General features: G+C 32.9%; 1 protein-coding gene across 1 annotated transcript; it reads right to left on the bottom strand.

Moving 5' to 3' along the window:
• Positions 1–362: 362 nt before the first annotated feature.
• Positions 363–22648, bottom strand: LOC119644681 (ethanolamine kinase). Its single transcript, XM_038044359.1, has 4 exons — positions 21788–22648; positions 1838–2307; positions 933–1382; positions 363–845 (listed from the first exon to the last, which is right to left on the bottom strand). The coding sequence occupies exons 1-4, from the start codon at positions 22097–22099 to the stop codon at positions 773–775; spliced, it is 1305 nt and encodes a 434-aa protein (XP_037900287.1). The 5' UTR covers positions 22100–22648; the 3' UTR covers positions 363–772.

Here is a 22648-nt window from a genome sequence, read left to right as displayed (position 1 = left end):
TAATTTGTATATAATTGATTTTTTTAACTTAATTCATTAGGGATCGAAAATTGTTCGAAACGAAATACATGAAAACTTATGCATAAAAAAAAATTTCATATAGAAAATTGAGACAAGAGAGAGGAGAAGAGTTAATCTACAACTTTTTTATTATGTATAAGGTTTAAATCTACGTTTTCTATAAATATCTCATCGAAAATCTCCCATACTAAAGCAAACAAACAGATCGTATATATATATATGTATATATATGTATTTTTTTTTTTTTTTTTTTTTTTTTTTTTTTTAAAAAAATATAATGAAAAAAACAATTCTATTAAAAAATATATTTCATTTTTTTATTTAAAAAAAAATAGAAGATAAAACAAAATAAAAGCGCGAAAATATAAGAAAATAATTTTTTATTTTTGAATTGACATAATTTTTCACAACAACGAGCTCGTTCTATGTAAATATTTAAATCCGTAATATAAATCGTTTAAAGGAATGCTCTTGATTCTATGATAGTTAGTAAATAAAACCTGTGTAACAGTGATATAAAATGCGGATAAAATATATATATATATATGCTTAAAAATTAGTAGAAAAAAAAAAAAAAAAAAAAAAAACATTTATTAAAAAATAAAGAAAAAAAGCAATAAGTTCGCAGCACCGTTCCTTATCCTTTATGAGAAATGCTAAGAAGAATGAATATATCTTCTAAAGTATTTAAACACTTTGGCGTAGTTTCTCTTTGTAAACATATTTTATCTCTGAGCTATAAATAACTTAGTTAGTTTTGATAGTTTAAAGCAAGAAATTCATCCTTTTTAGCCAAATACTCTTGGTAACGCAGGAACGCATATCTATATAAAATAAAGTAAGAAAATTAAAATTTGTTTAGAAAAATGTTCAACTTTCGTTACGATTATGTTATATCATTTTGAACTTACTCAGCATAATCGAAATCAATTGTCGAATATTCTGCCTGCACTAAGGACCAAATTGTCCAGAAGAAATGAGCTGCCAATGCAAATTGATTAACTTGCATATACAGACATTCAATTTCGTCAACTGTTATATCGGTTTTTAGTAAATAATTTTCCAGATAAACACGCAGCCATTTTAATTGAAATTCACGATTCGGATAACGGGTATAATCGACGGTGTCAACGCCAGCGAATTCGGCAAAATGATTTCCTATATCGAATGCTTGAAAATTATAGTCAGCATATTCGTAGTCGATAAATGTTACTTTCTGCAAGTCTTGAGTATAGACAATATTGCCCAATAGCAAGTCATTGTGTGAGAACACAACCGGTGAATTTAATGTCTCCAATCGTTTATAGAGTTGTGCGAATTCCTGGCGCATACGTTCGACGGGCAAGAATGTACCTTCAAGTCTGTTTGCAGGCCGTAAGCGTAGCATAAGAAGACCGAGAAAAGACAATTAATGTACGATTAGTACCGTCACAATGATATTGTGCAGAAATTTCAAATCAGACATGTGGACGACTTTTGTTTGTATTTAGGTCATGCATGATTTTAATGTTTCTTTTTATTTTGAGGGAGAATTTTTGTTTGCACGTACTGCAACTATTATTATTATGCGAAGACGAACGAAGAACTAAGCTAAGTAGCTATAGCAACGCGCTAGAGATCGATCGATCAACGATATATTGGGAATGCGTCTGCCAGCGAGCGAGTCAGCCAGCCGAACATTAATAGCCCTTCGTTCGTGAACTGCGCGCGTTAATCAGCCGTTCGCGCTAACAATCGTCAGCCCAATGAGGGGATGTTCTAGAAAATAATGAAGTTTGGCATGGTGGTGATTAGAAAGAATTTGTTTAAAAATTACCTTTTATGCAGTTGGGCTTTACTAAAACGACTTGGTACCAAATCAAAGAAACGCTCCATTTTCTTTAAAAGCATAGGCATCGGTTGTATCGATGTATCTTTTGCATTCACTATTCGATGCATTTCGGCCATACGTTTAGCAACTAGAGACCACAATTCCGGTTGCAAAACATTATCGGGATTAAGCGTAACACCAGGTACAAATTCATAAGCTAAACCGTTCTTAAAAGTCGCATATAACGACGGAGCAAATTGATACGAATGCAATAATTTAATATTCTCGATCTCCTTCTCTCGATCTATTAGCAAATCCGTTTTATTCCCATACACCCGTATCAAGACTACATTATTTAAATCGTCAACATCTGGATAGCCGTTTGCGGTATTAGTACACGCGATTTTATTGCAGCAAAACGTTGGAGGATTATAAAAACACCCAATCAATTTGTTTGTTATGCCATCGGTGAATTTCTATAAAAATAAAACAAGAAAAAAAAAAAAAGAGAGAGAGAACGAGAAAGGGAGAGAGAGAGAGAAAGAGAGAGAGAGAGATAGAGAGAGGAAGAGATAGAGAGCAGAAAAGGAAACTAAGTGTTTTTTTTTTGAATTTTTTTGAAATACATTTATAAAATAAAAATTCATAAGCGATCAATAGATCACTTATTATCTAAATTTTGAATGAATTCAGAAATGCAAAGTGTGCATGTTATTTCAGAACCAAATATTCTAATATTTAGACTTCAATATATAATACGTAGGTGGGTATGCTGCCACAGTTCAAATTATCTATCGCAAAACTTTTCAAAACAAATCGATTTTCAATATAGTCTAGACTATTATATACCCTAAAGCGTTTACCCCAATACAGTTCGCTTAGTTCAGTAATAATACACGAAAAAGTACACGTAACGCCATAATTTCCATGACATCCCGCATATTGAATTGGATTAGATTTTCCCGCCACATAAGAGTTTACGTATCGTGATAGCCCCTATATATGTTGAGGTGCGAAACAAAAATAGACCTATGTGACCCAAATTGCTCAAACGCTACTACGACTTAATTTTCGTCTTAAAATATTAAAAATTAAGTGTTTTTCCAAAGGGCTTACTACTCATGAGATAGCTTATATGAAGTGCGGGGCGAAGAAATAGATCCATGTGGTTTAAATTTGGTCCACTTTCATTACAAAAAATATAAAACTAAGGGTTTCGGTTGCTTGAGAATCCTCATGTGCAATGATGTCCAAAAAATAGACCAACGTGGCCCAAATTCGGTAACGTAGATTCCTTTATAAATTTACTATTATATGGCAAGTTTTGATCATGAAATATTGGAAATTCGACCTTTTTACCCTACAAAAATTTAATTTCCGTAAATTCTATGCCCCAACCGGTCCAAAGTTTTTACATCAATTTAGATTGCCGAAATACTCAGGTACTTTAGCCGAGAAACTTTGAAAATTGCAATTTTTTTCCATATAATGACTTTTCAGAATAGGGCGTTATATGGGGAGTGGTTGAGAAATCATTTCAATATGGTTCATTCTTGGATCAAATTATGCCGGTGTACCATATTTCATTCAAAATCGCAGAACTTGTGGTCTGCAGAGTGATGATACATGGTGCATGTAGATACGGTGGCAGATGATTCCTACTCAGCAGGGATACCCACGCTTGCCTCTTTAAGATTAGCTCATGGCATCCAATTTGAGTCAACTGATTGAATTCGAACAACATCTTATATCATCCGGCAGGCACCGATCGACCAAAGCCAGCACTTATGTGCATTCCGGACATCAACAATTTCAATATTGGGATTAGGAATATGTTAGAGAGAAGATTTAAATGCATCGGTAGCCGAAATACTATATGATATAACGAAAACGAAGAGCATTTTGGACTGCGACAGAAAATTAGGTAATTCAAATCGGAGTTGGAGCAAATTTTTGAATAAATCTAAAACCCGATTTCTTTCATTGGACAGGAAATTATTCCATCGTATTCTGATGTTTTTGCGATTAACTTTTATCGATCGCAATAAATTTCTTGGTCATGTTTCCAAAAGATCATGAATAGCATGAGATTTTTAGAAGGACAGCAATTTGTGATCGCTATAAGTCTGGAGGGGTTAAAGTGCTTGATTTTTGTTAATTACGACATTGGATTTATGTCAATAAGATTATCAAAAATGAAGACTATGAATATATTAGCAAATATCTTCCCTCTTTAATGCTTTCCATGCCAGATGTACTATTTTCAGTACACGTTAAAAAAAAAAACATTTTTATTCTCAATATTTTATGCGATTTAATGCATCAGATGACACCGCTCTTTGAGACGATAAATCAATGAATATTTTAATCTTTAGCCAGCTCTCTACTACGTATTTTTTGCATATAATAAAAAAATCATAAATATTTTTGTTCTTTTTTTTTGTTATATGGCGCACTTTGTTATTGTGGTATTTTTATGCCCAAAAATTAGGTAAATATTTCCTCTCATAAACATAAAAGAAAAGGATTTATAAAATAGGATTGAAGTTATACTATAAACGATATGGCACCTACATGACAGGGACCCTGCTAATATTCAATTTCGTTATTTCATTATAAAGGAATTAAATGTTCAACTAACAAATCGATGATCTTCACCAGCACTTTTGTTTAACTTAAAACAGTACAGTGATGAGCCGGTGTTCACCATTAAATATCCTATTACATAAAGCATATTAATGTACCATGCATGACCAAAAAGACTTCTATATTTCGATGTGCAGGTTGCGCACAAGAACACAAGATGAACAAAATGATGGACACGATTCGTTAGATCGATGCAGAAAGGGATTCTCAAGCCATCGGTACAATAAAAGATGGATTCATCTCAAGTCCATCTGCAACGATATACTTTCAAGTTTTTCTTCTTCTTCTTTTCCGAAATATCAATACAAATTTCAATTGATATACGTGACACATATATGGTCGAAATAAGAAATGCATACGACATTTGTCGAAATTTTCGTCATAATCACATATATGACGAGATTGTCTATTGAAAACGGTTTAAGCTGAAAGTTTTGAAAATGAGAACGGCGGAAGCCGAATCTTGCATACCCATCGCTATGCTATGCCTTTCCCATTCTACTCACCCAGTTCTTTTATTTGATACCCATATCGATGCCATTATTATTAAGAAAAAGTTTACCAGATCGCGATGAGTTAACCTATTTTTAGGCGGATAATACACCTTCATTTGAGGAATGTACAAAATAATTTTAAGCATTCTGCCTTCTTTGCCTTATTATAAATAAGCATAAAAACTCAAAAAAATGAAAAAAAAAAAAAAATATTTAAATCACCTACAAACTTGTGTGGGCATGGCCAATTTTTTCCGTTTTTGCACGTGAAGAATAGATAGATAGATAGTTTTGTAAAGTGAATGTGGAAAATTTCGGCCTTCTAGCTTTTATAATTTCTCAGTAATGAGCAAAAACCCACAAATTTTTATTAAAAAAAAAAAAAAAACGGAGTTGCGTTCAGTTTACGCTCCACTGCGCGCTTCCACTTCGAATCAATTCGGTCCATTTTCAACATCAATCTGTGTGCAAGAACTTCCAAATTTGAAGTCGATTTTGGCGACCAGGAGAATGCCAACGACATACATCATGTGGACGGACAGACAATTCAGAATTCCACACTAATCAAGAATATATATACTTTATAGGGTTTCCTAAGCTTCCTTTTGGGTGTTACATACATTATGAAAAAAAAAAAAAAAAAACAACTTGAGCATACTCCCATCCCATCTTTCAGTGGCGGATATAAAAAAGTTCGTTTGGACTTTAAACTTATAATATGTAGTCAAACGTCGCAGGTAAAGAATCCTTATACAATATATTCATTTTAGATGATTATTATATTTGTTTCGCCTCACTTTCACACAGTTTTTAGAAATAACTGTTAATGTGAAAAATGGCGTATAACCAAGATTAGAAAATGAGTTTAATAAAAATTTATCAATTTGTCTGAATGCAGCAAGCATTCAGCTTTTGATATAAGCTTTAAAAATAAGCCGAAGGCTATTTAGGAAAAGATAAGATAATAATAAGCTATTTAAAATTTTTAATTGGATTCTAACTACGCCTTGAGCCGAATTGTAAAATACCTATCATGCTCGCTTATATTTATGTAAAATGTTGAATGGCATAAGTTAAAATCATATTACACTACTTGTGGTATAGGGTATATTATATTAGGCCTGCCTGTCTGTCCGTCCGAATTTTGTCAATGAATACGCACATGAGAACTAGTGCCTTTATATAGAAGCAAGATAAAATTGTTGTTTTCCCTAATAAAAATAAGAATTGTGTTACATAATGCGGTGTAGGATATTTATAGACGACCTTCCCCGACTATAACGTTCTTACTTGTCTTATATAAATTAATTGACAACACTTCACACCTAAAATTTATAAGTACATATCCTAATCTTATTTGTGAAATATGTACATATATATATTTGTGCGCTTTCGGACTTATCTTTTCTGATAAAAATCCAAGATTCAATTTTAAATTTTAATGATACGGGATATACTACATCCAAATTATATTTTAGAAAAAGAGAGCTAATGTCAGCTTTTTTTTGATCTGTGTTCAATTTTCTATATAATCTCTCGATTTAATAGAAAAAGGGACCGTAAGAACGATCGGGCTTATTCATTTCGACAAATAGGATGAAAAAGATATACAAAAATGATGTACGCTTAATGGATCTTCTGCGCAGTCGTTACGCTGTTGCTTCTTCTCAAACCTAATCTTCTTCTTAATAATCAAAAATTTAATTCACTCAATAAATTTCTAATGTAAATGTTTAGAACTCGTTATACCCAACACCACTTGTGGTACAGGGGTGCTGATGTTGTTTTCTTGTGTTCAACCTACAGATCACAATTTCCAAGCTATTTTTTTGATGAAATTTGCTACATCGAGATGTTTTGGCCCAAAGATCGGAACGGCCACTTCCCACGTAACACCTTGGGGGTAATCGTTTAACTGACAGTTAACTTTTTCATTTTGTATTCAGTTGTTTGGCAAAAACGGCGAAAGTTAAACTTCTCTTTCATACATGATTACCTCCCCTAAAAGTCATCATGTGAATGATTGTTTTAAGCAAAACGGTGCAGGGTATTTAATGATTGGCGATAGCTGTGTTCTTTATCTAAATATTTTTTGTATTTAAGTCAACAATTTCTGCCTTCAATTTTAACTTTCTTTCCATGAATTGTTTTTGCCTATCTCCCATAAATTTTTGCCTTCTTCTTTGCTCTTTCTTTTACAAAAAAACATATGATTTTGGTTTACCACTGGCACGATTGTTTTTATCAGTAAAAGAAAAGGCTTGACGTTCCTTAACCTTTTTTTGTACTCTACACCCCACTTGTTGTACCGGATATACTAATGCAGTGCAGTCGTATGCAACACGCAAGAAGGGCTTATTTGTTGGAACGTTATTGAAAATTTGTCCACTTTTTGAATCACTCCCCATAAAATTTTTGAATCCGCTCCCATATAATAACAACTGAAGTTCATCCGGCAAAAAAAGGGTATATTTTTTATCACAATAGTAATTTAACATAAATAAATTAACTGTACCAAATTTGAATCATTTCGGCCTTACCCTAATAAGGGGAACTGATCCTTTGTAGAGCAGAATGGCTTTAATATGTGGCCATGACAATTGATCCGTCATAGTAATTTCATGCAAGAATAAGAATTGTGTTAGACAATGTGATGTAGCGTATTTAACGATCGGCCTTGCCCGATTATAATGCTCTTGCGTATCTTTTTTTCTTTCCGATATTTATTAATGCGCAATAGTGAACAATATCACTATTTCTTTATATACATTGTCCCTTAAAACAGCTCTCTAGTATGCTAAGGTCATATAGTACAGTCGCGCTTTAAGACATCGCTCGATGAAAACATTTAGAAGAAAGAACATCGCTTGCGATCGGATTACGATAAGAAAGACAGTTATTATGGTAAAAGAAAACAACGCGGTGTTATCATATTAAGATAATCAAATCAGACCAGAATTTTTTAGATTTTAATGGTAATTGGATCTGATCTGTTGTGGTCGACCCGTTTACCATTTGCTATTGCATGAAAATAACGAAATGAATGGATTTTTATCGGGGTATCTCTCATTCGTTTTGAATACATCCGCATTTGTTGAGAAATGCAAAATGCTTTAGGGGGGAATGAACCCTTTGAACATTGCACTCGGCACATAATTATCAGAAGTCAATATATGAAATTTTAATCATGTCATTGTTGTCATAACATATACATATTTATGTGTACGATTGCGGATTAAGGGAAATTATGGAATTATTTACTCAGAGTGTTTTATTTTGAGCATATTTTTTATAATTGTTCTCTGGAGTTATGTACAGTGATGTGAATGCTCTTAAACTTTTCAGTTCAAGATTACGTTAAAGTATTATCCCTAAATTGCACCAGATGGGACCATACCGTACGTGATGATTGGACGAATTCGACTCTCGTATATACATAGTATCAATTTTACTTCTTGAAAGATATAATTGTCCGTACAAATAAAATATGCTTTCGAAGCCTTTCTGGAAATTGTAATACAAGAATTCTTATCCAAGTAAATTGAAATACTTCTCCTGATTCTTTAAGTTTATAATCAAATTGTTCAAATTTGATATTTATGCGAAGCAATTTTCAGGCGGTCTAAAAAAGGACGGTCTCACATTCATCAATCTTTATTTAAGGTTGTAAAGATAAATTCGAATTTAACTAACAAAGACACCCATCATATAATTTAACTTAAGAGCTCTGTTAAAACATTTCATATTACGATATGGTTGATTCTCGGAACCCTACTCCGTCTATATTGAAAGAGTAAAAACATTTCTGTGGTCACCTTATAAATCTATGTGAAAACATTTTGCCCTTTCAAATTTGGGTTGTTAATGAAAGATGGATATTGAAATTTGAGACTCTAGTACGGCCAAGTTGAAAATCTCACCTATATCACGTGAATGAATCTATATCAAAATGTCTATCAAGTGAACAAAAAAAGTTCAAACTTGTCTCTTGCGGGAACAAATAACACCTGTCAGACTAACATTAACAGAAAAAAAAAATTTTTTTTCTCCTTTCTTAACAGATCTAAATTTCAAAAATTTATTAAAAATAGTTTCCATAAACGAAATTTGCATTCGTTTAGCTTGTTCGAAAGATATTTTTGCATATAGAGTCATGAGATGTTCTAAAGAATATTTTACGTTTCTTAATACGCAGAGAGGCGGAAACCAATCCGAAAACCAATCATATCTTAATTTGAAATCTTTAACAGAACTCTGTCAGGGGATAGGGTAGAAGTCCTTGCTGATTATATTCGAATTTATTGTCTCATCCTTTGATTTTTTTTTTTGAGAAGTGCAATCAATGGAAAATTTTACTACTAATACTACTACGACTTGCTTCTAGGAAATTTCTTTTCTATTGTTGATTCGCTTGTCTCTCGTCTGGATGAAGGAATTATTTTTTCAATTATATTTTGGGCAAATGAAATACGTATATATTGAAGATCAGTGGGGCAGAAAAAGAGCATTACAGTTTTTTGTTGTAGATGATTCGAAATTGAATATATATATATATATATATATGTATATAAGTTTTTTTTTTTTTTTTTAACTTGTCGCTTACTTGTCTATCATATTGTAAGTAATTATGGAGGTAAGAAATTTTTCTTCGTTTTTTTTTCGTTTTTTATATAATAAGTCTCGAAGCGAGATCAATTCATGCTTGATATTGACATATGAATTGTATTGATAAAAGGATATTTGTATTTGAATTCAAACTGCTTTTGTCGCATAACATTTTAATTGTATTGCGCTTCACGACTTTACGTGTCATCCTTAGGTCCGGGAGTTATGCTAATCTTCTCTCTATTCATTCAGTCATAAAGGATTGAAACAATTCTATGCTCAATTTGAATGAATTCTGTATGGAATTGAATTTGTACAAGGAGAACTCTACAAACGTGGGCTAAATCCTTTTAACATATTGTTACGGAAATCGCAAATCCAGTTCATTCCAGCTAATTAATTTTGCCAAAAAAATAATAGACAATGGAAAACGCAAGTGCAGATACGCGACGCGTCATGCAGCTGCCGACCAAAGAAAACGATTATCGGAAAAGCAGGTTAACGGATTAAAAGTGAACCCAAGAACTTAGGTAATAAAAATATTGCCTAAAAAAAAGATGCATAATAAAAATACATTGACTATTTGCGGAAGGCAGAGTTAACCGGACAAGAATATTTGAGTCGAAGAAGCATATTAGAGTTGAGGAGTCGAGAGTATTGCCATAGTAAACCTGTAAATAATCCATCCTTAAAGAAATTGATTGTAAATAAAAGCATATTGAAGTGAAAACGGGTAGGTAGGTATATTTCTTTTAAAAAGAATGTCCACGATTTAGTGATACGGACCGTATGCGAGAAAAGCGAATTTCGTAAGAGTATGCTACATGGTAGTAGTTCAAAATTACTGTGCTTGGGAATAGAGATAGTTCTTTGATAGATCAAGTTTTTTTAGATTTATTGCCAAGTGACATATATGACGAAAATGAAAGCAGTTCATGTTCATTGCAAATTGCCAGAGATGAGTAAAATTTATTTTAAATTCGTGTGTAATTAATCATTATTGCCATAGCGTTACAAACATTGAACATACCGTTTCCCCTGGCAAAGACAATCGACTGAGATGTTGTTAAAACGAGTCATGGAAATTTTTACACGAAAACGTTTCTACCTATTATTGCGAAAATTAACAAAAAAAAAAATTAAACAAACAATTATATGTATACATATTCGGACAAGGTAAACTTTTAACGACTATAAAGCGTACAAATGTATTACTCTGTCCATTTTATCATATATATATATGTATATGTATATATATATATATATATATATATATATATATTTTATTTTTATTTTTTTATTTGTTATTTAAATAAATTTGCTTTCATTAATTTTCAAAAATAAATTATTTAATATACTGCGTTTTAATTTTTTTTGTGCGAGAAAAATTTCTTATTTGCAAAAAGCAAACAAACGATCGGGTTAGTGTGCTTTTATAGCAATATACACAGTACAATACAATCCGTTCAATTTGTTGGATTACTGTTCATTATTATATTATTTGAATAATAATAATAATATGTGATGTATGTATGTATGTATATATGTGCACAAGTATGTGAAGGTCATTTTATCCGGTAGGGTAATAAAAAATTTATGTGCAAAATTATCCAGAAAATTCATTTCAGTTCATTTAAATAGTGCAAATAAAAATCAAGAAACAGGCATAATTCAGAGATCTGGATCTTTTATTTTTCAGTATTAGAATCTTTTATATATTCAATTTTTCGCAGCTTGTTATCGAAATTCGCGTTCAGTCATTGCTGTGTTCTGTTCGCACTGTTCACTTAAACGCAGCCTTACACGATATACGAAATACTATTTTCTGCGCATTTCACAGCGAAAAAAAAAAGAATGGAAATCATTCAGCTGATCTTTAACATTTACAAAGCTATATAGGTTTTGAAATTTAAAAAAAATTTTTTTTTTTTCTTGTAATTAATAGTATAAAATTTAAAAAAAAAAAATCTTCCCCCGAGTTTCCAATCAATCGGAGTAAAGATGTAGGGGCGAGTTTTAGAAAATCCTCACCACTTCAAACTCGAATTATTCTTTCCTCAAAATTTACCACACTTCTTTCAGATAGGAATGACTCTCAGACAAATATGCTACGCTCATCTACTCATAAAAAATATTTGGTTCTTTTTAATTTTAGTGATCCCCGAAAACCACGGCTCAACTGAGTTTTCTCAATTTTCCAAATATTCAAATGAACATTGTCCTGTACAGTTTAGCGGCTTGGATGTACGCAACAGTCCATCGGAGTACCTAGGTTTCGAATTATGGCGCGTTAGCCCGCACAATTGCGATTTACTATATATACAGTGGAGCGTTTCTGCTTGCGCTCATATAGGATCATCCATTTTGTGGTTCCGCGGGTAAAAGGGAATAAAAGACTCTTCTGATTCAGACTCGCAGTAAATTTCTTCTTCAATACATATCGTAGTTGTACATACAGCGTACAGAAATTTTTCAAAGTTATACTCGATGTGGGCAGAATCTCACATAACCGCCACTATGCTTTTCGCATTTTACTCGCCACGTTCTTTTATTTAATACCCATATCGATGGTATTATTAAGAAAAATTAAACCACCAGGCCGCGGAGAATTAACCCATTTTTCGGTGGATAATATAGCTTCATATGGTAGATGCATAAAATAGTTTTGCACACTCTGTCCTGTTTGCCTTATGATAAATATAAGCATAAAACCTCAATGAAGTAAAAAAAAGTAAAATTAATTACTTGTAATAGGTGAGTAGAAAATTTTGGTCTTCTATCTTTTAACAATTTGTGGTTAATGAGCAAAAATTCGTAAATTTTTTCTTAGAGAAACGGAGTTAAATACCGTTAATTCACGTTTTATTGCGGGCGCGTGTTCTGATAAATTTGGCCAGAAGGTCTCTGAAGCCTGCTATCGATTGTGATATAAATTATGGAAAAAACAATATGAGCATACCCCCATTCTTCAGTGGTGGGTGTAAAAAAGGAATAACACTTACCTAATGACATCATCTCGTAATCTAATATGTACCCCTTTTATATCCTTAAAACTTTAAAGGGAAAAATTCCTTTATTGCATTGAAAAAAATTAACGAAAAAATATCCATTTTTTTTCCGACGGGTCGAAATCGAAACGGAAACTCCCTTAATCAGATAGAAATGGAAAGGGAAAATTGTATATAATATATGCTAGTCTAGATTTATGGGGTGTGTTCCTTACTCCTAGCTCGTAGAAGTGTATAGGCGAAGAATAGAAGGCGAAATTAATAATATTTTTCAACTTGATAAAAAGGCTAAGGGTTCACTTGAGATTGGATACGCCTTTATTAGTTAGGTGGAAGTGTAACGAATATTGTGTGACTTTGTGCAGAAAAATAAATGTCTTTGTTGGTTTAACGTGGGTACACTACCTTGTCGGTTTAACCCTACGGTGCCCGATAACACACATATTAATTTTGCATAACCGGCGCCCTCCAATTGGTTAGACAATCCGTCTAATTTAGGGGCCTAAGCTACACTGGAAAAACCAGATATGTTTACTGTATATCGCTCAATAAACCCACTCTGGGGAATGTTGAGGCTTATTATTAGTTCTAATCATTTATGTAAATATGCAAGTTCCCTGATCATGTAAAGGATCTTGGCAAGCACCAATCTACAGTACATTAATGCTGTCACCTCTACCCGTAGGTACTCGTGACATAGTGAGCGGGCTCCTAATCTCCGTGGAGCTTAAAGTTAGATTATAAAGCCGCTAAACGTGCTTTACGCGACATAGTTACTCTTGCCTTCGGATTAACCATACAATCCCGGCTAGCCGACACCGGACTACCCTTCTTCAAGATATATTAGCTACAACGAAAATAAATCAGCTATCATTTCTCGGGCTTTTACGCATCCACAACTCGTCGAAGCGATTTAGCAGATCAAATATTGTTTGAATTTTCTCATCGCAAACGATTGCGAAATACGTACAAGCACGACTACAAACGTATAAACATGAGCAACTTTAATAATTACATTGGAAGTTAGATGAGTGATATAAATTTATAGAAAAATTATTGTGCTTATGTTTCTTATGCAAGTCTTTAAAATGATAAATTTCGGGTACTATATACACACATTGAATATACACCAGCTTAAGCTGCAAAGAGAACGTGAACTGATAACCTCGAATTGATAACTAGAATTTAAACAAGTACTCGCTTAGTGCACTAGATGGGCGCGAATAAGATTTGTTTTTTTTCTTTTTTTTTTTTTGAATTTAATAAGAAACGAAACCAGTAAGAAAATTAAATTCGATCAGGACCGAATCTTTTACACCCATCACCGTCTAAAACACACAAAAAACACAAAAAAAATAAAAGAACAAAATTCTGATGCCCAGTAGTACGGCGTAGGCGCAGTTGATTTCTTCAATTTAGAAAATAAAAGTTTTTTTTCGTATAGACATGTGTGTGTTGTAGGCGTGCCCTTCAAAAAGTTTAGGTCAATTTCAAATTCTTTTGCAAGTTTGTAGGCGATATCTTCATTTTCGCTAACGGCAGATTGTTCACCATAAATACTACAAAGTTTCGCAAACACACAGATGGACAGACGAACAGGCAGACATGTTTATGTGCATTTCACGGGCCAAGAATTTGTACATTTTATGGGGTTTCTAAAGCTTGTTTCTGCACGTTATAAACGTATTGGAAAAACAAATATAATAATACACTATAATAACGTGTAGGCGTGGTCAATTTTTCCATTTTTGTGCAAAAATGCCACACCCATAGAATATGTGTTCAAATTTTTGAACATTTATTTGCTATAATTTATAAATAACGAGCAAGAGAACCAATTTTTCATTCCCTTTGGAAAGCAGAGGTGTTCTCCGTTTACATGATGTTGTGGGAGTATCCTTCGACCGATTTGGCCCATTTTCAATAGCAACCTGCGTGCAAGAACTGTCACTGTCTCTGACAAACTTGAAGCTGATAGCTTTATTTTTGCGACCAGGCGAACGTTTGCAACAGACATTTCACATATGAACATACGGACAGACGGGAAAGCTTAAATCGATTTAGAATTTGATACTGGCCAAGAGTATATATACCTTATTGGTTTGGTTGTTTTGACGAAATGAACAAGCTATCACTGTGACGATTGATATTTAAAGCTTCGCTTCTCTCTTGTTCAGATCGGTTCGGTTCATTTCGATTGTAATTTGACGAAATTGAGAACAAATACGATGCAATCATAATTGTGACTTCAAAGATGGGTCATCTGCCCTAACGAGTTATACGTTCTTCGTTCTAATTCTGGGTGGAAAAGAAAATATTTTATTCCTATAAGAGCAAAATAGTCTATTAATAGTGCCAAAGACTTGGATGAATATGGCGGAATAACTTCGTGGATAGTAATCGTTTTAATAATATCGGCCTCTCGGCCGAGCACACGAAAATGTTTACATGTTCTTAGACCAATACTGTTTATTGACAGATATTCACCAGCGCCAGACTTGACTATGGTCGGATCACGCTAATATTTGAACTCGTTTAATGGCCACAAACTCAGATGGTTGTACACAAATAGTGGACATCAGTTAGGTCGAAACGCATCATATCGATTTGCTTTTTCGTGCAATTCAGCAAACGAAATACCGAGCCTGCTAACATTTGTTAGCTTCTTATTTTGCCCGATCGATACGCAAATGAACAGACTTGACTGAAATCATGCAACATCTTATGATAATCACAAATCTCGTATGACAGATATGTGTAAGTGGCAATACCTTCATATTAAATCACTAAACTTTGTGTCTGGCAATTCGTACTTCTGTAGGAAACTAATAATAAAAACAAGCATTACTACCGAGTTCACCTGATACGCGTAGTTCTTACACTCTATATGTTAACATGTATATACAGTAACCCAATAAAATCTACATACATTACCCAAAAATTAAGATTGCATTTATGGTCTGAGGGTCAGAAATTATATTTCATAATAAACAAAAATTTATATAAAATATTTTTGCGTTCTGCTAAAACTCGGTTTTAACGCTCTGTGAGTTTTCTTTGAACGTCGTGATCAATGCTTACTTCTGCTTGCTCTTTCTACCCACGACTTTTCCTCGCTTCACAACCGTATAATCACTTCTCCAATCTCTTGAGAAAATTTCTCTGCGTTTTTGTACTTTTTCTGCGAAAAGAATTTGAAGGAACAGAGATAAAGAAACTCATTTTAGCTGACAAATTATTGTTGCCTCGAGTCATAAGTAGTAAGTTCAGTTTATTTTTTTTTTCATTGAATAACAAAATTATCTTAATTTAACGGTTGATTGCGAACTACTCAAACTTATTGCTACACCTCTTGTTGATTGGCGTGGATTTTGCGTCAATATTGCCTTAAAAAGGTTGCCGTCAAAGTCGGAACGACGTTCCTTCTTTTAAAATCGTATCTCCAAAACGGAAATTTTCAAACCAATTTCTAACTGCCTGATCAGTTATCAGTCCCTCACCTTCTTGTTTCAATTCCCAAAATTCCCATTACATGTCGAATATGCACATATTGGCTGGCTCTCCATTTCAAAGGTTAAGAAAAGCAATTGACTGTAACATGCACCATATAAACCAGTTGACGGAAGATTGACTAACCGAATTCCCATCTATATAAAGTGAAAACGAAAACTTGTTTGTTTCGGTGACTCATAGTGGGTGAATACGAACAATAGACTCTACCTCGGTGCATCGGGAGTTACTTATGACTTGGCCAGTCGCAAAATGTAATCGACTTTTTCAGTGACTGCGGGACGCATCTGGAACGGAATCGAGCAAACCGCTCTTAGGTCATTCATTCACTCACAGAATTTCTACCTTTTTTATAATAAAACAGCATCACTCACTCATGCTCAAATCAATGCAACTTTTTACCCTTTACTTTCAAAATTTAAAAACCTTCCTCGCAAAAAATGTAACCTAAAATATCACTTATGGCAATCAGGTGAGGGTATCAACACCATCGTGCCGAAAATTTTCAATACCACCTAAATAAAGTATATAGACTTTACTGGGCTGTCGTAAATGTGAAGGACACATGTTCTCTAATGGGTATTACAAAGCGAACGGTAAATATTGCATTTCCTCTCTCCTATGCTATTCGTTAAAAATATAAAAATTTCTTGAAGTAACCATAGGTCAGGTCAAATAATTAATACTTAATTTAAGCAACTCACTCATAAAGAGCGATAAAGAGTACGAGAGTTTTGAAATATTTAAATGATATTTTTATTTAATTAAATGATATGCGCTTTGTTGTTTTACAAATTTCATAAATATCATTTCTGATAGACGCATTTAAATAAACTCACAACGTATATTTTATATATAAATATGTATTATATACGAAGCGATACATTTTTAAGCATACGGTATCAGTAGAATACTAAACTCTATAAAGTAAATGAAATTTACGATAGGTGCGATAAGGCTCTGCTATAGTTTAATGTATGGTAATGATTTCCGTAATTAGATTTATTTGGTTTTCTAATTTATTCCGGTTACGAGCTATCGCGATGCATTTATACATTTTACAGCGTCAGACGACAAAACAGACAAATTTAACAGTCAAAGGCCTCCAAATTTAATTCACTTTATTCATATATTTATCCGTAAATATATATTTAAGACAATCTCTGAGTTTGTTATACGGATTTTAAAATTTTATCTAATAATTTTATTATTAATTCTTCGGCACTCCTTATCCTATTATTGTTAATTGCAATTTCATAGTTAACAACGAAAATTCGTGGTACACTTAATCGATTGTTAAAGTCATGCCTAGAAGCATATAGATTTAAAAGGAATTATAATAAAAAAGATAATTTTACGAACAAAAAAATTGGGAATGAGAGAAGAATTTAATTTAAACACATACCCTTTAATTGTAATTAGACAAGTAAGAACATTATAGTCGGACAAGGCCGATCATTAAATACCCCACAACACATTATCTAACACAACTCTTATTTTTTATTATAGAACACAAAAATGATATCTTGTTTCTATATAAAGGCATATTTTTTAAAGAGCGCATTTATGGGGAAGCGGGTTCAAAACGAAACCTAATGTAGTATAAGTTTAATCCAAAGATAGGTCTAGAGGGTTCAAATTTTGTAGAGTTCATTTGTGCTTGCAATCAATTTTAGTGAAAATTCTTATTAGGATAAGATCCGCGAAATAAGCCTAGATTGTCCAAATTTGGTACAGTTAGTGTTTTTATATTAAATTATGATTTGATTTTCATCACGAGCATTAAAATGCGGACCTTTTTGTCATATGAACTTCAGTTTTCGTTATATGCGTGAGGGTTCAAAAAATTGCCCCAGCCGGTCCAAAGGTTTCGTATCAATTCAGAATGCCGAAATACTACTACTTAGCCAGTTTTGCCGTGAAATTTTGAAAATTGCAATGTTTTTCCCATATAACGACTTTTCAAAAGAGGGCTCCAACTTTTCGTAGACTGAAACCATTTTCAATAGTCTTCGTTCTTGCGCCACAGCGCTTCACTGCATCCAATTTCATCAAAATATCTCAGGAACTGAAGTCAATAGCTTGAACACCAATCTACATGAACAGACACGATGATCAGAGGGGCAGAAAGACACACAGGCTTACTTCACTTCAGATTATGGTTCCGAATCGGTCGATAGTGGGTCTATTTTAAGCCATTCGCCCGCATAAACTTAATTTACCCTGTATCACAAGCGATGTAAGGTGCAGTGAGTTAAAACGTTGTATGACAAGGCCGGCCATTGCAATCCAATTCAGGCGATTGATTACATTACGCTGGAGAAGGCCTATAAGCCTATAAGCCGATTCAAATTTAGTAAAGTTACTTTTCTTATCATTTTTCACTTATTTTCGTCAAAAAGTGCAAAAAATTGGATTTTACTGAGCAAAACTCCATACGTACCAGCTTAACATAAATTCATATGTGAAGACAGATATGTTTAGACTCAACTTGTCAACCTAATCGACTGCAAGTTAAGACTTAATGACGAAAGATATGCAAAAGACGATCGATCTCATCTCAAATCAATTTTTCACATGCTAACTATATAAGGAATGGGCATAGAAATGTATGCTATTTGTCTTCCTTGGGCCAAAACAAAGACATGTGAACGGATATCGGGCAAACAGATATAGTTATATCAATTTAGAATCATTGTCATTGTTCATTCTCTCTATTATATAAATTCGCCTAAACGTAACATATATGTCCGTAACATAAATATTATGCGCGGGAAACTTTGTCACATTCATAAGAAAAAACTTCGCCCATTTTATTTCGCTATAACTATTCTGTCTAAGCAACTTGGGCTTTTTATTACGAATTCGTATTCGTGCATTCAATACCACGCGTATTATTTGAAAGTGATTTTGCTATGCTTCAAAGACCTCAATGTAAACCGTTGCAATCATTTTACGAAACATTTGCAAAAACTGCATTCACCACGAAACTAATTTTCACGAGACTTTTAAACGTTTTTCGGGGTCAAAACAAAAAATATTAGATTCTGTTAAGTAATTTATATTCACTTTGGAGTATTACACATTATTGCACGATGCCCGTCAACTCAAATCGATCTATGAGAAATGAAAACACTATCGTTCGACAAAAGCGATCATTGAATACTCTACGTCTACGTCTACGTCTACGTCTACGTTCAATTAATACAATTCTTCAGTTATCTTCGCGATAAAGTATCAAAGAATTGCATCTTGTATAAAGGTAGGCACACTGTTCGCAGGAGGCATTTTATGAACTGATATTGGCCATCGAATGATGGGAATATACTTTTTTTCTTTTTTCATAACGTAAGTAACGCCCAAAAGGAAGCTGCAGAGACGCTATAAAGTATATGTACCCTTGATTAGCGTGAAACTCCGAATTGATTTAGCCATGTTTGTCCTTACGTATGGTGTTTGTTGTTGGCATTCTCCTGGTCCACTTAAAATGTGGGAGAGATATTGAAAGTTCTTGTACGTAAATTGGTATTGAAAATGGGTGAAATTAATCGGACCAGAAGCCTACAGTGAAGTGTAAACTGAACGCAAATCCGTTTTTCTGAATAAAAATTTATGGGTTTTAGCTCGTTGCTCAGAAATTATAAAAGTTTGAAGACCAAAATTTTCTACGTTCACTTTGCGAACCAATCTACTCTTTACGTGCAAAAAGGGGCAAGGCTGTGGGCTATGCCCACACAAGCATACTAGTGATTTAATTTTCTTTTCTTTACTTTTTGGAGGTTTTGCGCTTATTTATCACAGGGATATATTATATTAAGATATATTATCTGCGTAAAGTTGGGTTAATATCCCGCGACCTGGTGGATTAATGTTTTGTTAATCATACACCGGCGATATGGGTATTAAATAAAAGAATTTGGTGAGTAGAAAGGCATGGTGATGGGTATGCGAGGCTTGAGCTTAGCCGAATATAATTTCCTTACTTGTTTTTTTTTTACATATTTTCAAAATATTTGGTATACTAAGATGTTTTGGCTCATAGGTGAACGCTATTGAAAATTGCTTGGTTCAAATCATTTTTACGACCCCATCCATATAGGATGCCATTCGAATTTTCAAAAAGAGGATTTACAAAAAATTTGCATTGGTACCATTGTTAAATCACCTCCTCTTCCGCATGAGAATCGATACCTTTCACGGCGGAAAGTTGTAATTTTTTAAAAATAAAGATAACCTGTACCAAGTTTGCTTCACGTACTTCTTTTTGGATCTTTCCTCATATACATGTTCTGATGAAAAATATACTTTAATATGGTAGTGAAGTCAAAATTTTAGTATATGAAAAATGACAGGATCTTTGAGATGAAAATTAACTTTACAAATGCTTCCGTGAAATCTTGTATGTCTTTACATGGAAAAAAGGTATAACTTTTGATATTTTATTATCAAAATAAGTTGAATTGTATGTTAGATAAAGTGGTATAGTGGTAGGTAGGTTGAGTGATCGGCCCTGCACGATTGTAATGTTTGTACACCTAGTTCGTTTTTTACATAAGTTTTTTTTTTTTTTTACACGAAAAAAGCGAAACGAAACACGAATTGTTTTTAATGCATTTATCTGAGGAATTTTTTTTTTTCCTCCAGTTAGAATACGTCGAATGTATTCATCATATGCATCGTTCACAAGGAGTAAAGACGTTATGTATTTTTTACGCAAATTTGTTTGGTTGTTCAAAATATAATTTATTTTTTATAATTTAAAACGTGTAAGCACGACAGAAATGCTTAATTAAACCCTAATAAGAATATTTTTTATTCCACTTTTCAATTGCCTTTTTAGGTGTGCAAACAATCTACTATCTGTCCATTTAGTCAATATTTTTTTTTACACGAATTTTTTGAGAATGTATCTACTATCGTGTAAAAAGAGAATTCGGTGTACTTGCTTTACATTACGCTTTTAGATTATCTATACACATCTCAGCGAATTTTTGGTTGTTGATTTTCTGAATAGAAGAAGAAGAAGCAGATTACCTATGTCAAGTTCTAGATTAAATTTAATATCCATGAAGATTTATCAGATTTATTATTAAAACGCGCGTGGACGCGTTTACAAGCTGATTACGATTATTTTTGTTTTCCCCTACCTTTAATATGGCTATAATACAAGTTTGTTTCAATCACGACCGCATATAGACTCGGTTTAGTATCTAGCGACAGTTGGAAATACGTAAACTCTGGCGATATGTTCATGTGTATTATGGTATATTGGCAATTGAGTCGATTCCTCGATGAATAATATAATCGCATTAAATTGCTAGCAGGACAAAATTCATTGACTTGTTTCACGTTATTTATTATTTATGCATTTAATCAATAATCGCACATTTATATATATATATATATATATATATATATATATATATATAAATTTATAACACGAATATTTGAAAATGACTAAAAAATCTTGCCTCAATATTACTTAACCTATCCATTAGTTAACGTGTAGATGTTTACATAAAAACCGTAGAATCATAAGGATGCGAAGAGAATTCGTCCCTGGCCAGCATAAAGGCATTTCTAAATGCACCCTTGAACGCCATTAATCATGCAGTCATAATGGCTCTAATAGTGAGTACATTTAAGTCCTTCATGTAAAGAAATTTTTCAGTATTATTTCCATAAATAGTTACCTTAAATTGAACAAACTTTAGGTCCCAGTGTGATCTAATTGCTGTTAGAATTTGCTTAGCTCCTTCAATAACATCGTTTTCATTTATACAAACAGGAACATAAGATACGCAATCGGTTTCTGTTACTGCTGTTACCGGCGAAGATGGGATCGTTGAGCGATCGTCACCGTTATTGTTGACGCAAACGCCATTACTGGATAAGGGAAGATTTGAATTATAAACGTTTATATCAATCGGTTGTGAGGAAGCAACACCATATGGAATTTCATCATAGCCATTTATTTCTGTTTCAGAGCCCATTATAAATCGCATGGATTGATGCTAATTTGTTGTAGTTGTTCTTGTTTACCAATATTTTTTTAAATTATTTTATTTATTTATTTATTTTTTTTGTATTGTTTTCGTTTACTAAATCAAATCGCAATATTGATATTATGCGGATTTGTTTATTTTTGAATTTTTCTTACCGCGATGAGACACACACACACACCTCCTAATTTAAGTATTTATTGTTTACACGCCTTTTCAGTTAATAAAAACTTGGTTGTATACAAAAATATTTATATGCTGTCAATGCGACATGAGCGTATTGGCAAAAAAAAAAATATATAAATAAAATGAAAAAAAGAAAAGAAAAAATTCATCAAATAATTGTGATATGTTTTAATGTAGAAAACAAAAAGCCAAGTTAACACACGCAAAATTGCGCAGAATCTTTTTCTTTCAAGCGTTTCGTTCTATGTTTTCTCCACGCTGTTACAAGCAATCTATTTCTAACCAATCTATTTTTATCGATTTTTCATCTATTAATTTTATTGTAGTTTTTCAGGCTTTTAAAATTTTTTTTTTTTTTAATTTAAA

Source organism: Glossina fuscipes, unplaced genomic scaffold (genome assembly GCF_014805625.2).
Source record: "Glossina fuscipes isolate IAEA_lab_2018 unplaced genomic scaffold, Yale_Gfus_2 0, whole genome shotgun sequence".
Taxonomy (NCBI): Eukaryota; Metazoa; Arthropoda; class Insecta; order Diptera; family Glossinidae; genus Glossina; species Glossina fuscipes.
The sequence above is the reverse complement of the archived record's forward strand: the minus strand, read 5'-3'. Positions and strand labels throughout refer to the sequence as shown.